The sequence below is a fragment of the Mandrillus leucophaeus genome, unplaced genomic scaffold, assembly GCF_000951045.1.
Source record: "Mandrillus leucophaeus isolate KB7577 unplaced genomic scaffold, Mleu.le_1.0 Scaffold473, whole genome shotgun sequence".
Classification (NCBI taxonomy): Eukaryota; Metazoa; Chordata; class Mammalia; order Primates; family Cercopithecidae; genus Mandrillus; species Mandrillus leucophaeus.
Genome location: NW_012105065.1, coordinates 524,644 through 542,851, shown reverse-complemented (window position 1 = coordinate 542,851; position 18,208 = coordinate 524,644). Strand labels below are relative to the sequence as shown.

Here is an 18,208-nt window from a genome sequence, read left to right as displayed (position 1 = left end):
TATGGCAAGAACAGAAAACCAAACACCACATGTTCTCACTCATAGGTGGGAATTGAACAATGAGATCACTTGGACTCTGGAAGGGGAACATCACACACTGGGACCTATTATGGTGAGGGGGGAGGGGGGAGGGATGGCATTGAGAGTTATACCTGATTTAAATGACGAGTTGATGGGTGCTGACGAGTTGATGGGTGCAGCACACCAACATGGCACAAGTATACATATGTGACAAACCTGCACGTTGTGCACATGTACCCTAGAACTTGAAGTATAATAAAAAAGAAAAAAAAATTTACATTTTTTTCTGATATGGAGATTGAAGGACATATTGAGAATATCATAGAGTGTTATTAATTAAGTACAAAAATAGAACTAAGGGTTCTAAACTCCTTAATTCTGACCTGATACCATTTTCTGTATGTCTCATTAATAACCTTTCCATCTGAAAATTGCAATTACTCTTACATAACTACTTTATAGGGCTATTACAGTCAATATTTTCTAAGAACAATTGATTTATAGGTTAATACTGCTTTATCTGCTTTATGAGCTTGGAGGGGAGTGATGAACCTACCCAGCATCTATGCAACTGAAGAAATTATTTTCTTATTGAGCAAGCTTGCTATGGCATACCTGATCCGCGGAAATGAACTGGAGCTGGCAGTCTGTGTGGGCACAGTACTCGGAGAGTCTGCAGCACCAGCAACCCACTATGCCCTAGAATTACTGGCAAGAAAGTGCATGATGATTTCAATATGGTAAGAATTTTGAAATTCAAAGAATAATTTCATAGTGATGGAATACATTTTTAAAACATTATAAATTCCATTTGATAAGATATGCATTGGGAGGATATAGGATCACCTTGTTTATAAAGGATAAGATTATGGAAGGAAACAATGATATAACAATGTCATAATGATGAGAACTACCATGGTTGTATAATGAAATCTGCCATGATCCATTCTCAAGTAGCCCAGTTGTAATTCCATAATGTTTCAAGCACTTAAAGTATCATGAGACAACAAAAGTGCTCTTCTTAAGATGATCAGAACACATATTCCCACATCTTAAAATTCTGCATGTCTATACTTTTTCTTGTCAGATCTTGTGTCCTATTTTAAAGTTGGACAGTAAAGTCACTTTTCTAATATAAAGCAGCAAGAAAAATGGTTTTGCTGGACACTTGAAACAGGACACCTCCCTCAGACTCTGGCAATACCCAAAGAAAGAGACCCTGGGAATTACCTGGCGTAGCCCGGAAATCCAGGGCAGAGCAATTCCAGCTCGTATCTGCGGAGCCCTGGCCTTACGTCAAACAATCCATTGTTACAGAGGCTCTATTAGGAAATATGTGATTCCGTCATTCTGTAGATGTTTATGGAATAAAGATTATTTTAGATTTTTATCTTTTCTTTCCCTCAAATACTTAGGACCTCAAGAAGTTTCTAAATGAATTTATCAGGACTGTGACCTTTTCCCCATTACAAATCCCATGCACACACACAGCACCCTTGAGGTGGAGCTATACAGATGACTATAACTACTGAACATTGCAGGTGGTAATGATAATAATGAATGCTAACTAACACTTCTATACTGCTTACTCTGTGCCAAGCACAATTTTAAGTACTTTATATGTAAAAATTCACTAGGTTCTATGTGGTAGGTTTTGATTTTCCTGAGGTCGCAGTAAGTGATAGAGCCAAGATTCAAAGCTACATAAATCAGCTCTGAAGTTTGCATTATTAGCTATCAGACTACTCAGGATGAGCATCCCTAATCCAAAAATCCAAACTCCAAAATGGTCCAAAATCCAAAACCTTTCAGGTGTTGACATGACAACCACAAGTGGAAAATTCCACACGTAAGTACTTAACACAAAAATTTGTTTAACACACAAATTGTTAAAAATATTGTATAAAATTACCTTCAGGCTGTGTGTATAAGGTGTATATGAAACATAAATACATTTTGTATTTAGACTTGGGTCCCACCCTTTAGATATCTTATTATGTATATGCAGATATTCTAAAATCCAAAAAAGTCTGAAATCTGAAACACCTTTGGTCCCAAGCGTTTTAGATGAGGGATATCCAACCTGTACCACTTTCTTATCTGCAGCCAACTCAGGAAAAAGAACACTTACATTCTTCTTTTTTGTCTGAATCTGAAGGTTTTAGAGTGAATCAGGAATTTCAAAGTTGTTTTGATTTTTACATATATCTTACAGTAACGCAAGAGCTCCCTTCCCCCACTCAAATGTAGTAGTACCCTACCATCAGTTTTAGACTTCAGTGTACATAATGGTGAGTCTCCTCTGAGAGTATCTAGTTATCCCTCTATCAAGAGCTGTAATAGTCAATTACATAGGGACTTGCCCTCATCTCAAAGCATGAAGCCTAATTCAAATTATTGATTCACGAAGATGGCTGATTGCATGCTAAAAGTCATCATCAGATGAAAGGGGATTTGTTTTTAAAAAGTGAAGGTAAAAAACAGTAAAAGGGCTGAGCCCAGTGGCTCACACCTGTAATCCCAGCACTTTGGGAGGCCAAGGTGAGTGGATCACCTGAGGTCAAGAGTTTAAGACCAGCCTAGCCATGATGGTGAAACCCCATCTCTACTAAAAATACAAAAAAAATACAAAAAAAAAAAATTAGCCAGGCATGGTGGCAGGCGCCTGTAATACCATCTACTTGGGAGGCTGAGGCAGAAGAATCACTTGAACTCAGGCGATGGAGGGTGCAGTCAGCCAAGATCACGCCACTGCACTCCAGCCTGGGCAACAAGAGCGAAACTTCGTCTCAAGAAAAAAAAAGAAAAAAAATTGGCAGCAAAAGAGAAATACGTATACAGTTGACCCTTGAACAATATGAGCGTTAGGGGTGCGAACCCCCCAAGCAGTCCAAAATCCATCTATAACTTCCAACTCCCTCAAAACTTAACTACTAATAGCCTACTGTTGACTGGAAGCCGTACTGATAACATTAACAATTAACACATATTTTGTATCCTTTGTGTATTATATACTGTATTCTTACAATAAACTGGAGAATAGAAAATGTTGTTAAGAAAATCATAAGGAAGAGAAATCAATTTCCTATGCGTTAAGTGGAAGTGGGTCATTGTAAAGGTCTTCATCTACATCGTCTTCATACTGAGCAGTTCAAACTCGTAACATTGTATGTTACATACTATGACTAAACATTTTTCAATTAACTATATGTCTTAGTTACTTTTACGAAAAAACAAACTTATTCCTTGTAACGCCCCCACCCCAACAGTTCTTTTTAATATATCCATAGATAGATGTAACAGAAACTAGGAAACAGTTTAAATGTGGTGCTGATTAGCTTTATTTTCAGGAGAAATCTGTGGTCCTCCTGGCCAGTAGTAGAGCTGCACAGATTTTAAAAAACATAGCTACATCATTTATAAAGATGTGCATAATTTTTAAGCTATAAACACCTCATGTGTTTTACATTTACTGCAAAAGTCTTTTCTTCCTGATACTCATCATATAATCATGGTATTCATATTTAATATTTTCTTTTAGCTTTCCATCTGTTGGATACAGGTATTATCTACTTTTATTTAAGAACGTGTTCATTTAAAATGTATACACTCCTTTATTGTATTATTTGAATGGTATATCTGTATTAAGAAATATTTATCAACGATTTTCACATTGTTTTATAGTATACCAATTCACATGTATAATTTACAGCACATAAAACCTGACTACAAAATACTGAGAAAAGTTCCTGTAATCACTCATGATTGTACACTCATGTACAACTTAAAAGTTGTACAATAAATGAAATGTGACTTCCTGCAATACCAAATAATAGCTAACTCAGCTAAGCAGAATGAAATACCTGTTCTGATAGTGAAATTTTATATTTTAGATCATTCAATTGGTCTAAATCATTTTTATATGTACATTTTTCCCCATTTGTGTACTGAATTCTCAAAAAAGGGTGAATTTGATTAAACATTGAAGGAAATTAGCTGGCCTTGCTAAAATTTCACCATATGAAGATATAATTCTACATTAAGAAAGTCAAATTTTGTAGTTCATTGAAGTTTGAATAGAATTTTAGCACAGCTATTTTATACACAGTAAAAACAAATAATTTCTATATTTTCATGGACATTATTTAAAACTGCTATTAAATTTTGATAGGAGGAAACACATGACATCATTCATACATTTTAGCAAGAACAACTAAACTATAACATGGAACCTGCCCAATGTAATAGAAAATGTGGCAGTTTGGAAAGATATTATGTATAATTTTTAAATGACTAGGGGAAAATAATATGAAAAATTATTGTGATCTTTTAGCAATTCTCTTTTGATATTATCTAGAAAATTATTTATTAGTAAAATGATGAGTTATCAAAATATTTCATGTAAAAAAACTTCATTAAAGTTTTTCTTATTCTTAAAACATTAAAGTAAGCCTAATTTAAAATATTACTATCCTGATAGTTTGTGATATGTGTGTATTTTTTATTTTTAGTAAAATTTTGGATTTCATACCAGAACTTGCCAATTATCTCTATTCCTATTCTATATTCATTATATTCTTAATTAAGCACCTCTTAAGTTTTAAAAAGGAATCGATTTACTTAAATGACTAATGTAGATTTTACTGATGTCTTCACAAAGAAGATTAAGTGGGGTTTTACTCTCAGAGGCCTCAGCACACAGCTTTGTAAATTCTTACGTGAAATATCACCTAATCTAAGGTCACCTATTCTGTGTGGCTATATATCAATTTCTTAAAAACAGTATCTTGAATTATTGAAAGTTAGGTGTTTTCTCAGTTATGATGCATGCATTCATTAACTCCTCACCTAGTGATCTGAAGAGGGTTTTACAGAAAATATTTTGATATAAATCTTTTAAGTACATACCATTTTATATTTTTAAAACCCTCTATTGCTTTACTTCACTGATTGAATGTTTAAAAAGTAAATGGGCTGGTCTCGGCGGCTCATGCCTGTAATCCCAACACTTTGGGAGGCCAAGGTGGGTGGATCATTTGAAGCCAGGAGTCTGAGATCAGCCTGGTCAACATGGTGAAACCCCATCTCTACTAAAAATACAAAAATTTCCCGGGCATGGTGGCGCATGGCTGTAATCCCAGCTACTCGGGAGGCTGAGGCACAAGAATTGCTTGAACCCAAGAGGCAGAGGTTGCAGTGACTTGAGATTGTGCCACTGCACTCCAGCCTGGGAGACAGAGGAAATGAGACTATGCCTCAAAAGAAAAAAAAAAAAAAGTAAGAAAACTACATTTCCATCTTTAATTTTCACTTATGATTTAAGAAATATGTGGGATACCCAAAATTATGAACTTAAAATAACTCAGGTTTCACTGAACTGGCTAATACAATTTGTCAATATTGACAAGCATAATAAAAGTTGACGAGAGTTAACTTTCACAATGTTTGCTTTATAATTCACTCCAAAGAACATAGTCAAAACTACTTAACTGATTAGAGAATATTCTGTAATAATAAAATTAATTCTAAGTGTGTTAAGACTCATGTATGTAAAGTTTACTTTTTAATATTTAGGAATTTATAAATATGTTTGCTGTTCATGACCTTTGGTTTGAGTAATCTGCATTTAGAGTAGTTTCATAATTACCTAGGTAATTAATAATGTTTGCGTAAATTGAAAAGCAAGAGTGGTATATTATTTGAATTTCCTTTCTTTGAGATAGTTATGAATGTTATTTTTAAATCTTTTCCTCAATGAAGTGTCCCCTTTTGTTACGTTAACAGGAATTTGGCAGCCGATCTTCTCCTGATGATTCCTGATAATGAACTACATTTAATAAAACTCTGTGCTTTCTACCCAGGATGTACTGAAGAGATAAATGACCTTCATGATAAGGTATACTGATGATGTTAAATATTCTGGTTTGGAATGCAGTGCTATGATTTAATTAATTGTAGGTTCAAGCAAATAGAGATGCATGCAGAGAAACAAATATATGGTCCCTTTGGGATACATATATGTACAACAAAAATGGCAACAATAAGAACATTTCCTGAACTTCTGCTATGTGCTTGGCATTCTAAATCTTTACATATATTTGTATCTTCATTCTCATAAAACTTTGAAAAGCAGGGGATAATTATACAAAGAAAACTTGGAGAGGGTAAGGAATTTACCCAAATTAGTTAGTGGTGGAGTGAGAATTTCAACTTCAGCAAGTCTAACTCCAAATCCCAAGTGTTTTCCACTGTACACTTTGCATCTTGAAGTATGTTGTAGGATAACTTTTGAAAATAGACAACTTAGAATCCTTAAAAGAATTAATGAAATATAATGAAATTTACATGTGTTTTTCTAAAGTGCCTTAAAAATACTCATCTGCAGAACATAGGAATCTGTGCATCAATATTATATATAAAAACAACGAAAATGTTCAATAGGAAGATTATTTATATTAATTTACAGTACTTTTCTATATTTCAGTACAATTAATCCATTAAAAATCATGAAGCTCTATTTTTATTGGCATGATACATGGCTATGAAACAGTTAAATAGAAAGCAGATCATAAAACTATGCATATGCCATATGATTTTGGTTTGAAAATAACTGTGAATGTACATATTTATTTATGTTGATAGCATATTTAAAAAGATACCTACAGTTTCTTGTAAGAAAATGATAAGATATAAGTACAATATTTTCTCATCTTGAACCTCTAAAACAACAAAGTTTTGTTTCAATTATTTGAACCGTGATTTTTTTATCCCTAGTGGGTGAGTAGCCCTATTCATTAAGCAGATATTTTCTGAGTATTGTATTAATACAGATTGGCCAAAAGTGTGTGAATGAGAATGTGTGGGCGGATATGTGTATGTGAATGTGTTCGTGTTGAGACAGGAAAAATATCTGTGAAAGGAGAAATGTCCAAAGTTACCAGTGGGTGGTGAGATGATGGGATATTTTAACTACTTTATACACTTTGTAGTCTGTGAATTATGATTTTTAAAAAGCTGGGCTTTGTTTTTTTAGCATGACAACTAAAAACTAATTTATTTTGAAATTAAAATGCATATGAAAGAAAGTGGGAGTTTTTTAATTATACATTAACTGGTAGTGTTTGAATGTACACTAACAGAAGGCACAGATGTTAATATCAAGGCTCAGAGAGGCTAAATGACTTGTCTGAGCTTTAAGACTTAAGCTAATGACCTCAATTATTATTTTCAGATTTTAAAGATATTTTCATAAATATATGCGCTTAATTCAAATACTTTCATTTATATCATTTAGGACAACTTTAATAAGAAAACCACACTAGTAATACTGGAAAAATTTAGTATATGTACTATGTTTTTATTCCTATAAATTTTACTAACATTGTTGTCAAATCAATTATTTTCTTTTTTTTTATTTATTTATTTATTTATTTATTTATTTATTTTAAGACGGAATTTCGCTCTTGTTGCCCAGGCTGGAGTGCAATGGCACGAGCTTGGATCACCGCAACCTCCACCTCCTGTGTTCAAGCGATTATCCTGCCGCAGCCTCCTGAGTAACTGGGATTACAGGCGTGCACCATCACACCCAGCTAATTTTGTATTTTCAGTAGAGATGGGGGTTTCACGATGTTGGTCAGGCTGGTCTCGAACTCCTGACCTCAGTGATCCACCCACCTCAGCCTCCCAAAGTGTTGGGATTACAGGCATGAATCACCGCGCCCTGCCAAATCAATTATTTTCTAATACAAGCTACACACAGTAGAAGAATATATGCAGTTAGCTGCGACAGCTTTTAACGATAGGGGCTAGAATATTATTCACCTCGTCTTTTCATCACACATTCTAAAAGGATATAATTAGACTTACTGGTCATACTTCATTAATATCTTTTTAGAAAGACTAGTGAGTGTGTGTGAAGGTGTTAATAACTCTGAACAATTTCACAAGTACAGATGCTCCTCGACTTACCATGAGGTTACAGTGAGTAAACCCATCATAAGTCAGAAATATTCTAACTCAAAAATGCATTTACAACCTAACTTAGCAAACATCATAGCTTAACCTAGCCTTCCTTAAACATGCTCAGAACACTTACATTAGGCTACAGTTGGACAAAGTCATCTAGCACAAAGCCTATTTCATAATAATATCTCATGTAATTTAATGAATACTGTACAAAAAGTGAAAAACAGAATGGTTGTGTGGGTACTCAAAGTTACAGTTTCTACTGAATGCATGTCGCTTTTGCACTACCATAAAGTCAAAACATAAGTTGGGGACTGTCTGTAACACTGAAAACTATATATTCACATATGATGTTTACTTATATAACTTTTAGAATTGTAAAATATATAGGATAAAAATTATAAGGTGATCATCTTACTCTTCTTCTTATAGTCTAGTTAAAAATGAAATTTAAATGGGAGTGATTTTTTATTTCCTGTATGCCGTGAGCATATATCAAGGTGAAGAACCTGTGTCTCTAGCCAAGCACAGTACTTACCATATAGTAGTTGCTTAGTAAATAACTGGCATTTCATGAATAAGGATGGGGAAACCATATGAAATATTAAATATATGAGAGCCCCGTTAATTCAGTTTGTTGTAATTTTTTTGAGAGATTGAGATGTAAAATGTTCATTTTACCTAATTTTTAAACAAGAAATATGAAATGATTGAATGAATGTATTAATAAATAAATTGAAACAAACCATGAAACTATCCACATTGTTTAGATGTAAACTTGAACATTTCAGCTTCATCTATTATAAACACATCAGAATTGGATATAAAAGGTAACTTAATGCTTACCTACATTATAAGGAAGCAGACCAACTTACTTGAGAAAGGATCAGACTGTCAGTTTTAACAGGAAAAGAATTTTTTTAAATGGGGAATGTGGCCTTTTATTTTATAGTAATGAAATTTCATGGATGAAAAAATATCCATTTCATGGCATTTCAAAATGTCAAAGCTAAAAACTTTTAGAGCTTCTACATTTTTTTGTGTCTCTGAAATAAGGTTGCTTTGTTTCAAAAGCCAAGTGACGTTAAATTACAGTGTAGAGGTTATGTAATAATGCACACCCTTTATGTTTGGTGCATTTAATGTAGTTTTTGACAATGGTCAATGTATTTTTTCTAACATAATTAATTTCATCATTTGGGTGCTAAATTGCATTTGTAGGTATTAATTTCAGTATCACAATCAGAACAGTTTACTCCTATTTCTTTTTTAAGTATTTGTGTGATGGAAAACTACTAACTCATTAGCTAATATCCCCGCTTACTGTTTTTAGATCTTAAAGGTATTTCTATAAATATATTCTCTTAATTCAAATGATTTCATTTACATCTATTTTAGACAACTTTAATAAGAAAACCATACTAGGAAAGTTGAAAGTATTTTGTACCTACACTATTGCCTTTATCCCTGTGAATTTTAGTAACATTGTTTTCAAACCAATTATTTTCTAGTGTAAGCTACCCACAGTGGAAGAATGTATGCAGTTAGCTGAGACAGCCCATGCAGATGACAATATATTTGAAACTGTAAAATATTACTTGTTAAGTCAAGAACCTGAAAAAGCCCTTCCTATTGGTATTAGCTTTGTTAAAGGTAAGTAATTAGTTGGTAGTATAATTTAAAATATAGTCATTTATTTGATCTTTGTTTTCATATTGATGATCGTTTTAATTCATTTTTGCATTGCTATAAAGAAGTACCTGAGGCTGGGTAATTTATAAAGGAAGTAGATTTACTGGCTCATAGTCCTGCAGGCTGTACCGGAAGCATGGCACTGGTATCTGCTCAGCTTCTGTGAGGCCTCAGGAAGCTTTTCATCGCGGCAGAAGGTGATACAGGAGCAGGCATATCACTTAGTGAGAGCAGGGGTAGAGAGAAGGGATGAAGAGAGAGAGGAAGGGAGGTGCCACACTCTTAAACAATCAGATCTCTTGTGGACTCAGAACAAGAATTCACTCATCACCAAGGGGATTGCACTAAGCCATTCATGAGGAATCCACCTCCTTAATCCAAACACCTCCCCACTCCAGCATTGGGGATTACATTTCAACATGAGCTCTAGAGAGGACCAGCATCCTAACTATATCAGTGATCAGCCTTAAAACCAAGAACTAGTCATCCTCAATTTAAAAAGGAGAGTGATGCTGATGTGAAATATGGCATCTCTTCCAATTTTATGGTATGGGGACCTGAGAGAGGATGAATAGGAAAATACTTGTGATCTAGAAAACAAAGAGGTAGGTAGTACTGACTCACAGAAAATTCATCATATAAGTTAAAAAATGGATGAATAAATTTTGAGACTGTTATTTAATGAATCTCTCATCTGGTTTTATTTTTCCAGAATACATCAGTAGTTCAGACTGGACTTTGGATGCCATATACCCTGTTCTTGACCTATTGAGCTATATTCGTACTGAAAAATTGCTCTTGCATACATGTACTGAGTGAGTATTTTTTTCTGCAAAATATATAAGTGAATCTATGTGATAATTTTAAAGTGGCTCCATTGTTTTTGGTATTCAGATCAGGAAATAGGATTATCTTGGACAGGTAGCTACACTTGTAGAAAGATTGTATTTGTGTTTGTTATATTTTTAAGAAAAAAAGGTAGCGGTCGACTTGAAATAGAATATTAAATTTTAGTGGTCCACTTAATATCTGGTATGCATATGTTTTTATATCTACACACACATACCTGGTTTAAAGAAAGCAAGTTCAAAGCTTTTGGACCTCAAGTCCATAAGAAACTCATGGTCATATTTATTAAATATCCATTGTATGCAAAGCATCATACTAAGCTTGTGGGAAAGAAGTAAAAGGCTAGAAAGTGCAAAATAGACATCATCCCTGGATTCGAGTCCTATTAAAAGACATTGTTATCTATATAACTAAAGCCGTCAGAGGCTCTTGTATAATTTACAAGAGAAACTTTGGGCTCTACTTGCTTTAAAGCCTGTATGGAAAAAATGATGCAGAAGCCTGGGAAACTGGTTAACTCCCTGTGTAAGAACTGCAGAAGCCATTCTTTACCCTCTCCTAGAGTCGACACGGTGTTCCGGGACTCCCTCCACCTGACCAAAGGAGTTATTTAGGGATAAATTACATGAAGAAACAGCCAGGAAATAGAGAAAAACAAGCAGGCAAGAGTGAAATATTATTTAAAGATTCTTATTTTATATTATAATTGATGATACAGTATAAATATCTGAATAGGAATTAGGAACTGATGGATAATTTTCCTTAAGTTTAGAAAATTTTCTAAACACATATTGCTATAAATGTCACCTTTCAGAATATAGAGATACAAGTGCATGAACTGTGTGTCAGAGTAATGTTCTATGCCTCAAATTGTGGAGTTTATAAAAATAAGTATATTCTCTTTTAGAGCTCGAAATGAGTTGCTAATATTGTGTGGTTACACTGGTGCATTACTGGCTATCAGAAGACAGTACCAAAGCATTGTTCCAGCACTTTATGAGTACACAAGGTAAAAAAGGTTTTTTCTTCCATCGTGACATTAGAGCAGTTTCTTTCACTAAGATGGATAATCTCTAAGTGGATTATAGAAAGTATCAAATATATTATTACAAGTATCCATCTGTTTACTCCGCATGTGCTTTATAATAAAGCAGCACATAAATTAGAGATGTGTTAGGCTATAAATAATAAAAATTCTAATACTAGCTTAAACTCCTAGGGTTTATTGATGTTTCACGTCAAGACACTTAAGACAGGCATTCTAGGGCTTTCACTGCCTTGCAGTGATTTCTTCAAGGACCTGATACTCCCCTTCTTTCCACTGTGATATTTTTGGATTATTTCCTCTTGCTTGAGTATCCCATGGTTACAAGATAGATACTAGCCCTCCATGAATTACGACTACATTCTAAGCAGGAAAGAGGTAAGAGTGAAAGATAGAGACCACAAAGGACTTTCTCCTGGCAAGACCATTTTATTCAGGGAAGAAGGTCCTCCTTAGGGTTTTATGCCCACATCTCACTAAAAGAAAATAGGAAACTGAATATTGTAGCTTTTCAACCTCTACAGCAGAAAAGGCAAAGTAAAAGGAGTTTGTAAGTAGCAGGTTACTTACTATTTTAATATTTTATATTCAGGCATAACCTGTTAGCCTTACTCCTACATTTTCTAACAACTTGTTTAACTTCAGCCCTTGTACTTAAAACTTCTTATACTATAAAATAAAATTCACAGTGCCTTCCATGAAAACCTACTTCCAAGTCTAGTAGTTAGCTAAATGGCTTAGTAGGTGACCATTTTAACAAATGCAGAGGGTCTGTGGTTAAGCAGTTTTTCTAAGTTCATATGTGGCCGAAGTCTGAGAGAAACAGGTTTTCTCATTCCTAACTTATTTTCCCTACTGTGTAGGTGAAGCACTAGCTGTCACCTAGTGCAAATAAGGAATAATACGGAATTAATATTGTCAGCATGCTCATGGAAAAATCTCTTTCTATATAGGTAGCATAACCAAAATTGGAAAGCAACATTTAACAACATTGAAAGATATTATGGGAGCAGTAGGATATATCACATAGATGTAAACTAATGTTTAATGAAGTATGTTCAGCTATATATAATTATAAAAGTAAAGAGAAAAATTCTTAATTAAGCAAGAAGAAAAAGAATGGTTTTTATCTGCAGGGGCAGGAGAGACTTGAGAGAATGTGACTAAGTTTAGGGAATGTGTTAGCTTAAAAAGAGAAATAATTTCCTAATATTAAAGAATTTATCGTCTCTGACAATTTCATCTTTGTTGTCTTGCTGCTTATCATTATTTTCCTGACCCACTAAATATGTGAGCCCCCAAAGTTTCATTCTCTCCTCCTCTGCTTCCCTTTTTCCTCCTCTCCATCCCACTCTCCTCCCACAGCTCCACTGCCTCCCCTCTCCTTGCTATACGGTGTCCTTCAGAAACCTCACCACTTTTTAGCTTCACCTATCACCTCTGAGGAGGTAACTCAGTGTCTTATACTCAGGCATAGCCTACTCTTCAAACTCCTATGTGTATATTCAGCAGCTTGCTAAACTCCAGCCTAAAAGTCAGTATGCTCAGAATTCAAATCATGTTTCTTCTCAAATCTCCTTCTCCTGTGTTCTCTTTGTGTCATTCAAGATTAAATCATCAGGGTCACGGTTAAGTGTTCTCTCTCACGGTGGCTACTATTTAACATCACTTGACTTGTCCAACCATTCTCCATACATTATGCAGTTCATTTATTCATCCGCTCACTCAGTTACTCATCCACCCAATGTTTACTGAATAACTTCGACTTGCCAGGGACTCTGCTAAATATATTAAATATACAGATGAGCATATATACACATATACTAAAAAATATTCTATATGTACATTATATATAAGGTATAATGTCTGTATACAGAAACGTAAATCTAAAATCACATTTAAAGTTTGTTTGCTTTTTCTGATATCTTAGTTTTTGGTATCAGATGTTAATTTCCTTTTCACACATTCAGTCAGCTATTAAAACGTCGGGAGGTGTCAGTACCTTTAAAAATTGAATATCTTTCTGAGGAACTGGATGCATGGAGAGCTTGCACACAGTCCACCAGCAGGTGAGTAAATGTGATATAAAAATTGGAAGGCAGAAGGTATTTGACATTATAGACAAACTTGTTGGAAGTATGTGTTGTCTCATTAATTTTAGCAGAATTTAGCAGAATCTTGATTTGTTTGGCATATATGCAGTAATAATTTACAGTGCCATACTTTTCTGCCATTTAGTCCTTTGTTTTACTATAAATTAAGTCTAAAGGTGATTTGCCTCCGTCAATAAAGGGGAACTAAATAATCATCAGGGATAATTTCTAATCTAAACATCAAAAATTCTGTGATTCAACAAAATGAAATGTTGACATCTGTTGAAAATATAGATCATTCGAAGACTCTCCGTATACACCCCCTTCTGATTCACAAAGAATGGTTTATGCAACTTTATTAAAGAGACTAAAAGAAGAGTCACTGAAAGGAATTATTGGACCAGATTATGTGACTGGATCAAATCTTCCAAGTCATTCTGATATTCACATTTCTTGTCTTACGGGATTAAAAATCCAGGTAAAGCCTAATGTCAGACATAACGTGCATTTCACCATTTTTATATGTTTACTTTTTGAAATGATATCTTAAAATAAGCCTAATTTGGGTAAAAGTAGGTAATTTAGGACTGGGGCCCAATAAGAAAAATTGCCTCTAGTGCTTCCATAGTTAGTGCAAGTGGCCTCTTTCAGCTTAAAATAAATTCATATACAGTAATTGTGCTGACTTCTTACCACAGAAGCAATTCATGTAATATGTATACTTAGTAACAGATGATATGTATACTTTGTAAGAACTATGTTTGAAAATATATACAGGTCATATCCTGACGGGAATTAAATAAGGGAGACAAAGCAACAGTCAACAACAGATGATTATGTCACAGTAGATTACATTCACTTTCTAGTCACCATCTATGATGTATAAAAGCAAAGCAATTAAAAACTGAGAGATGTATATTATATCATTAATATATTGTGCATGTTCTTACATCAAGTTACGGACCTTTTCAGCAATTAAAAATTACTGGGATCAATCGTGAGGGATGTCTAATTGCCAAGGATTGGTCCCTAATGTACAGTCAAACTAATGATGATGAATGATACCAGAGCCTCCCAATATGACCCAGAGGTGCCATTATCTCTAAGAAATAGAGAAATCTTTATTGTCTTAGAGCCAGGACTAGTTGTAGGTGTCCCCATGAACTAAACAAAGCCAAATCCCCTGAAATACAAATTGAGACTACAGATTAGACTAAAAGATCCCCACCTCCCAATAATATACACAACTTATTGAGCAGATTCTTATGTATTTCTAATCATGTGAAAAGTCACATTTCATGCTAGGCCAATGAAGAAGGCAGGTTTTGCCATAGCGACCCAAGATAAATGAAGCAGCTGGATACTGATATAAATCCTAACTGTAGCTTAGCTTGCCACTGCAAGCTAGTTTAGTCTCAAAACATAACCAGTATCTTCCAAAACATAGGACACATAGTTGTATACACCTTTATTATCCATTTACGTTCAGAAATAAAGAACCAAATCAGGAAATTAAATAACTTTTAGTAAAGAGCAAGAAACATTATGAAATCTTTGGAGTATGTCATCAGTGCCATTCTCTGCGCTTTGTGTACCATTTCTAGTACTTGGTACCTTCGTGTTTCTTTCCTCCTTTTCTTAAGGTTTCTTTTCTCCATCTGACCTTGACCTAAAAGGTACTATCTAAGCTCTCTGTAGCCAAGCCTACATCCAGGAAAAGAGCTACTAATTATCTCATGTACACTGAGGCCCACATGACTGGTATAGATGGAGTACTGTCCTGCCAGGATATTTCTATTTCATCAGAAAGTTGATGTGTTTGGGTTATAATTGTGAAATTTCTAGTGCCTACTAATAGGAAGCTGTCTACTTTACATACTCCTATGATGAGCTTTCCATTATCTAGAAATAATTTGCTACAACTTGTATTATTTGAAATCAGACCCAAAACTCAACAACTTTAGAACCTAATTAAGAAAACATAATATGTATTGCATCTTGTGTTTTTGAAATATGCTTTTCCTTATCAGAGCTAGGTAATATAGATTGAAAATGCTTCGCATTTGGTTCTTCATAACTACCTTGGCATATATCATAACTGATGCAACTAAATTATAAATAAGCAAGAAAATCACATGACTAAACATATTTTAAACTATATATACAATATAGAACAATATTCTTCATCTTCTGGAGAGCACATTTAAAGTTTCTGGCTTAAATAATTTCCCCAGATGTATTGACCTAGGCTACATGAGTAAAATAGTGAAATATATTTAAGTCTATTATTAGGCATGTATGCTTTTATGGAATAAGTAAACTTTGTGGCAGTTACCAGATTAACAAAACGTATTTGTCATTGGCAGCACTACTGTATTTAAAGAATTTAAATTGAAAACAATTCTATTTTGACAGATATTAGGGTATAATGATGTAATGTTAAGACATTTGAAAATGTTTCTATTTTTGGGTCCAACTCAAAAAAACTAATTTTCTCATATTCTTAAATTTTTATTAGCATTGCCTAAATATCATGTTTTTTATTGCAGTGATTCTCTTTCTGAAAGTTTAAAAATACTTCGCAAATGTATAATCTCATCTTCACTTTCCTCAACTCTCACTGCACAGGGCCCTGTGTTTTTCCTTGAAGACGGGAAATCTGCTATCTCCTTGAATGACGCTTTGATGTGGGCAAAGGTGAATCCATTCTCACCTTTAGGGACTGGAATACGACTCAATCCATTCTGATAGAAGATTTTTTTCCATACTGGATTTTTTTTTTTTTTTTTAAAGAAAAACTTTGTGGGTTCCTATTACCTTAATCTTTGTTGTTCAAGTGCCAGAGGTTGGGAGAAGGATCGCAGGTTGGGAGAGTTGGGAAATAACAGTGAATTTATTCATTAACTTCAAAAAATAAAATATGTATATAATTTAAAGGAAAAACAGGTGCCTCTTTTATAAACAGTAACAGCTACTTTTGAGAAGGAGGAAATATTTAAATTATAAAGGACTGAATAATCTAAAAAGCATATAAAAGTTTCACACAGCATAAAAGGTATCAAAATATCATATTGTTGAAATATTGAAACATGTTAAATTGTGCAACACCTAGAGGAGTGCTGGACATACAGTAAGTACTTAATGGACATGTGAATGATTGAATATCTTGAAATGTCAAAATGTAAGGTGTGCACAGTCATCTTCAACTTAACAAACACTTACGTTCTCCTTTATAAAATGCAGAGTAAACCACTAATGTTAGCTATTTAATAAAAGTTTTCAGTTATAAGTTTGGTAAATATTAATAAATGGATACACAGTCAAAATACTTTTAAAAAAAGAAAATGTTACCAGTTTTTTATCTGAAGTTTAACTGTCCAATTGTAAAGGTGTAAGTTATATAGGCATGAAAAAAATTGGGGAGTAAAAATCACAAAATGCAGTCGAATATATATGAAAAGCATTAGGTGATAAAGTGACTATTTTAAGAGATTCAGCATGCATGGATATTAGTTTTGATTAATGTGTATAATAATTTACACATTATACTCTAGTCAATTTATGTTAACTTTATTTAAAACACAATTTATTTGTCTGGGCACGGTGGCTCACGCCTGTAATCCCAGCATTCTGGGAGGCCAAGCCAGGTGGATCACCTGAGGTCAGGAGTTTGTGACCAGCCTGGCCAGCATGGTAATACCCTGTCTGTACTAAAAATACAAAAATTAGCTAGACATGGTGGCGGGTGCCTGTAATTCCAGCTACTTGGCAGGCGGAGGCAGGAGAATCGCTTGAATCCGGGAGGCAGAGGTTCCAGTTAGCTGAGATGGCGCCACTGCACTCCAGCTTGGGTAACAAAGAGCGAAACTCCATCTCAAAAAACAAACAAAAAACACAATTTATTTGATGAAAATTAGTTTTAAGTAAATCTTTGTAAATAGATACTGGTTGAAATTTTGGACATATTAGGTTGATTTAACTTTTAAAATGTTTTTTAATAGTGTAAAGCTATGAAAAGCCTGATATGTGACTACAAATGTTTCAGTTGGACTAGAATTCTGACTTTGAAACTTATTAAATTAATGCATACTGAAAGTACTTTGATACTCAAGTTGTTTTACAAGATTTATAATATAGATGTTTTTGTTTGACTAAAGAGTAATCTCAAATAACTAGAATAATTGGGGCTTTTATTATCTTTAAACTTGTTACATTTAAAATATTTTTAACACCTTCTTAACAAAACTTCTTAAAACTGGAAAAAATATATATTATGTGTCTATGTATCATATTTATCACATTGACCACTTTTGATTCCTCAAAAAGACATTACAGGTTTAAATTCCATTTTATAAAAAAAAAAATTACCTGTAATCCCAGCACTTCGGGAGGCCGAGGTGGACGAATCATGAGGTAGGTAGATGGAGACCATCCTGACCAACGTGGTGAAACCCTGTCTCTACTAAAAATACAAAAATTAGCTGGGTGTGGTGGCACGTGCCTATAGTCACAGCTACTCGGGAAGCTGAGGCAGAAGAAT

General features: G+C 34.0%; 1 protein-coding gene across 2 annotated transcripts in view; it reads left to right on the top strand.

Annotated features, from left to right (window-relative positions):
- Window positions 1–17,008, top strand: part of WDR17 (WD repeat domain 17) — a 115,041-nt gene extending 98,033 nt beyond the window's left edge. Inside the window, exons 23-31 of one of the 2 annotated variants that reach the window (XM_011995122.1) lie at window positions 622–761; window positions 3,563–3,583; window positions 5,782–5,917; window positions 9,501–9,642; window positions 10,394–10,496; window positions 11,438–11,539; window positions 13,546–13,644; window positions 13,963–14,146; window positions 16,297–17,008. In XM_011995122.1, coding sequence (XP_011850512.1) covers window positions 622–761; window positions 3,563–3,583; window positions 5,782–5,917; window positions 9,501–9,642; window positions 10,394–10,496; window positions 11,438–11,539; window positions 13,546–13,644; window positions 13,963–14,146; window positions 16,297–16,416 — 1,047 coding nt within the window. In that variant the 3' untranslated portion in view covers window positions 16,417–17,008. The remainder of the gene's footprint in view (window positions 1–621; window positions 762–3,562; window positions 3,584–5,781; window positions 5,918–9,500; window positions 9,643–10,393; window positions 10,497–11,437; window positions 11,540–13,545; window positions 13,645–13,962; window positions 14,147–16,296) is intronic. The other variant, XM_011995123.1, reaches the window with a different exon arrangement.
- Window positions 17,009–18,208: the final 1,200 nt, after the last annotated feature.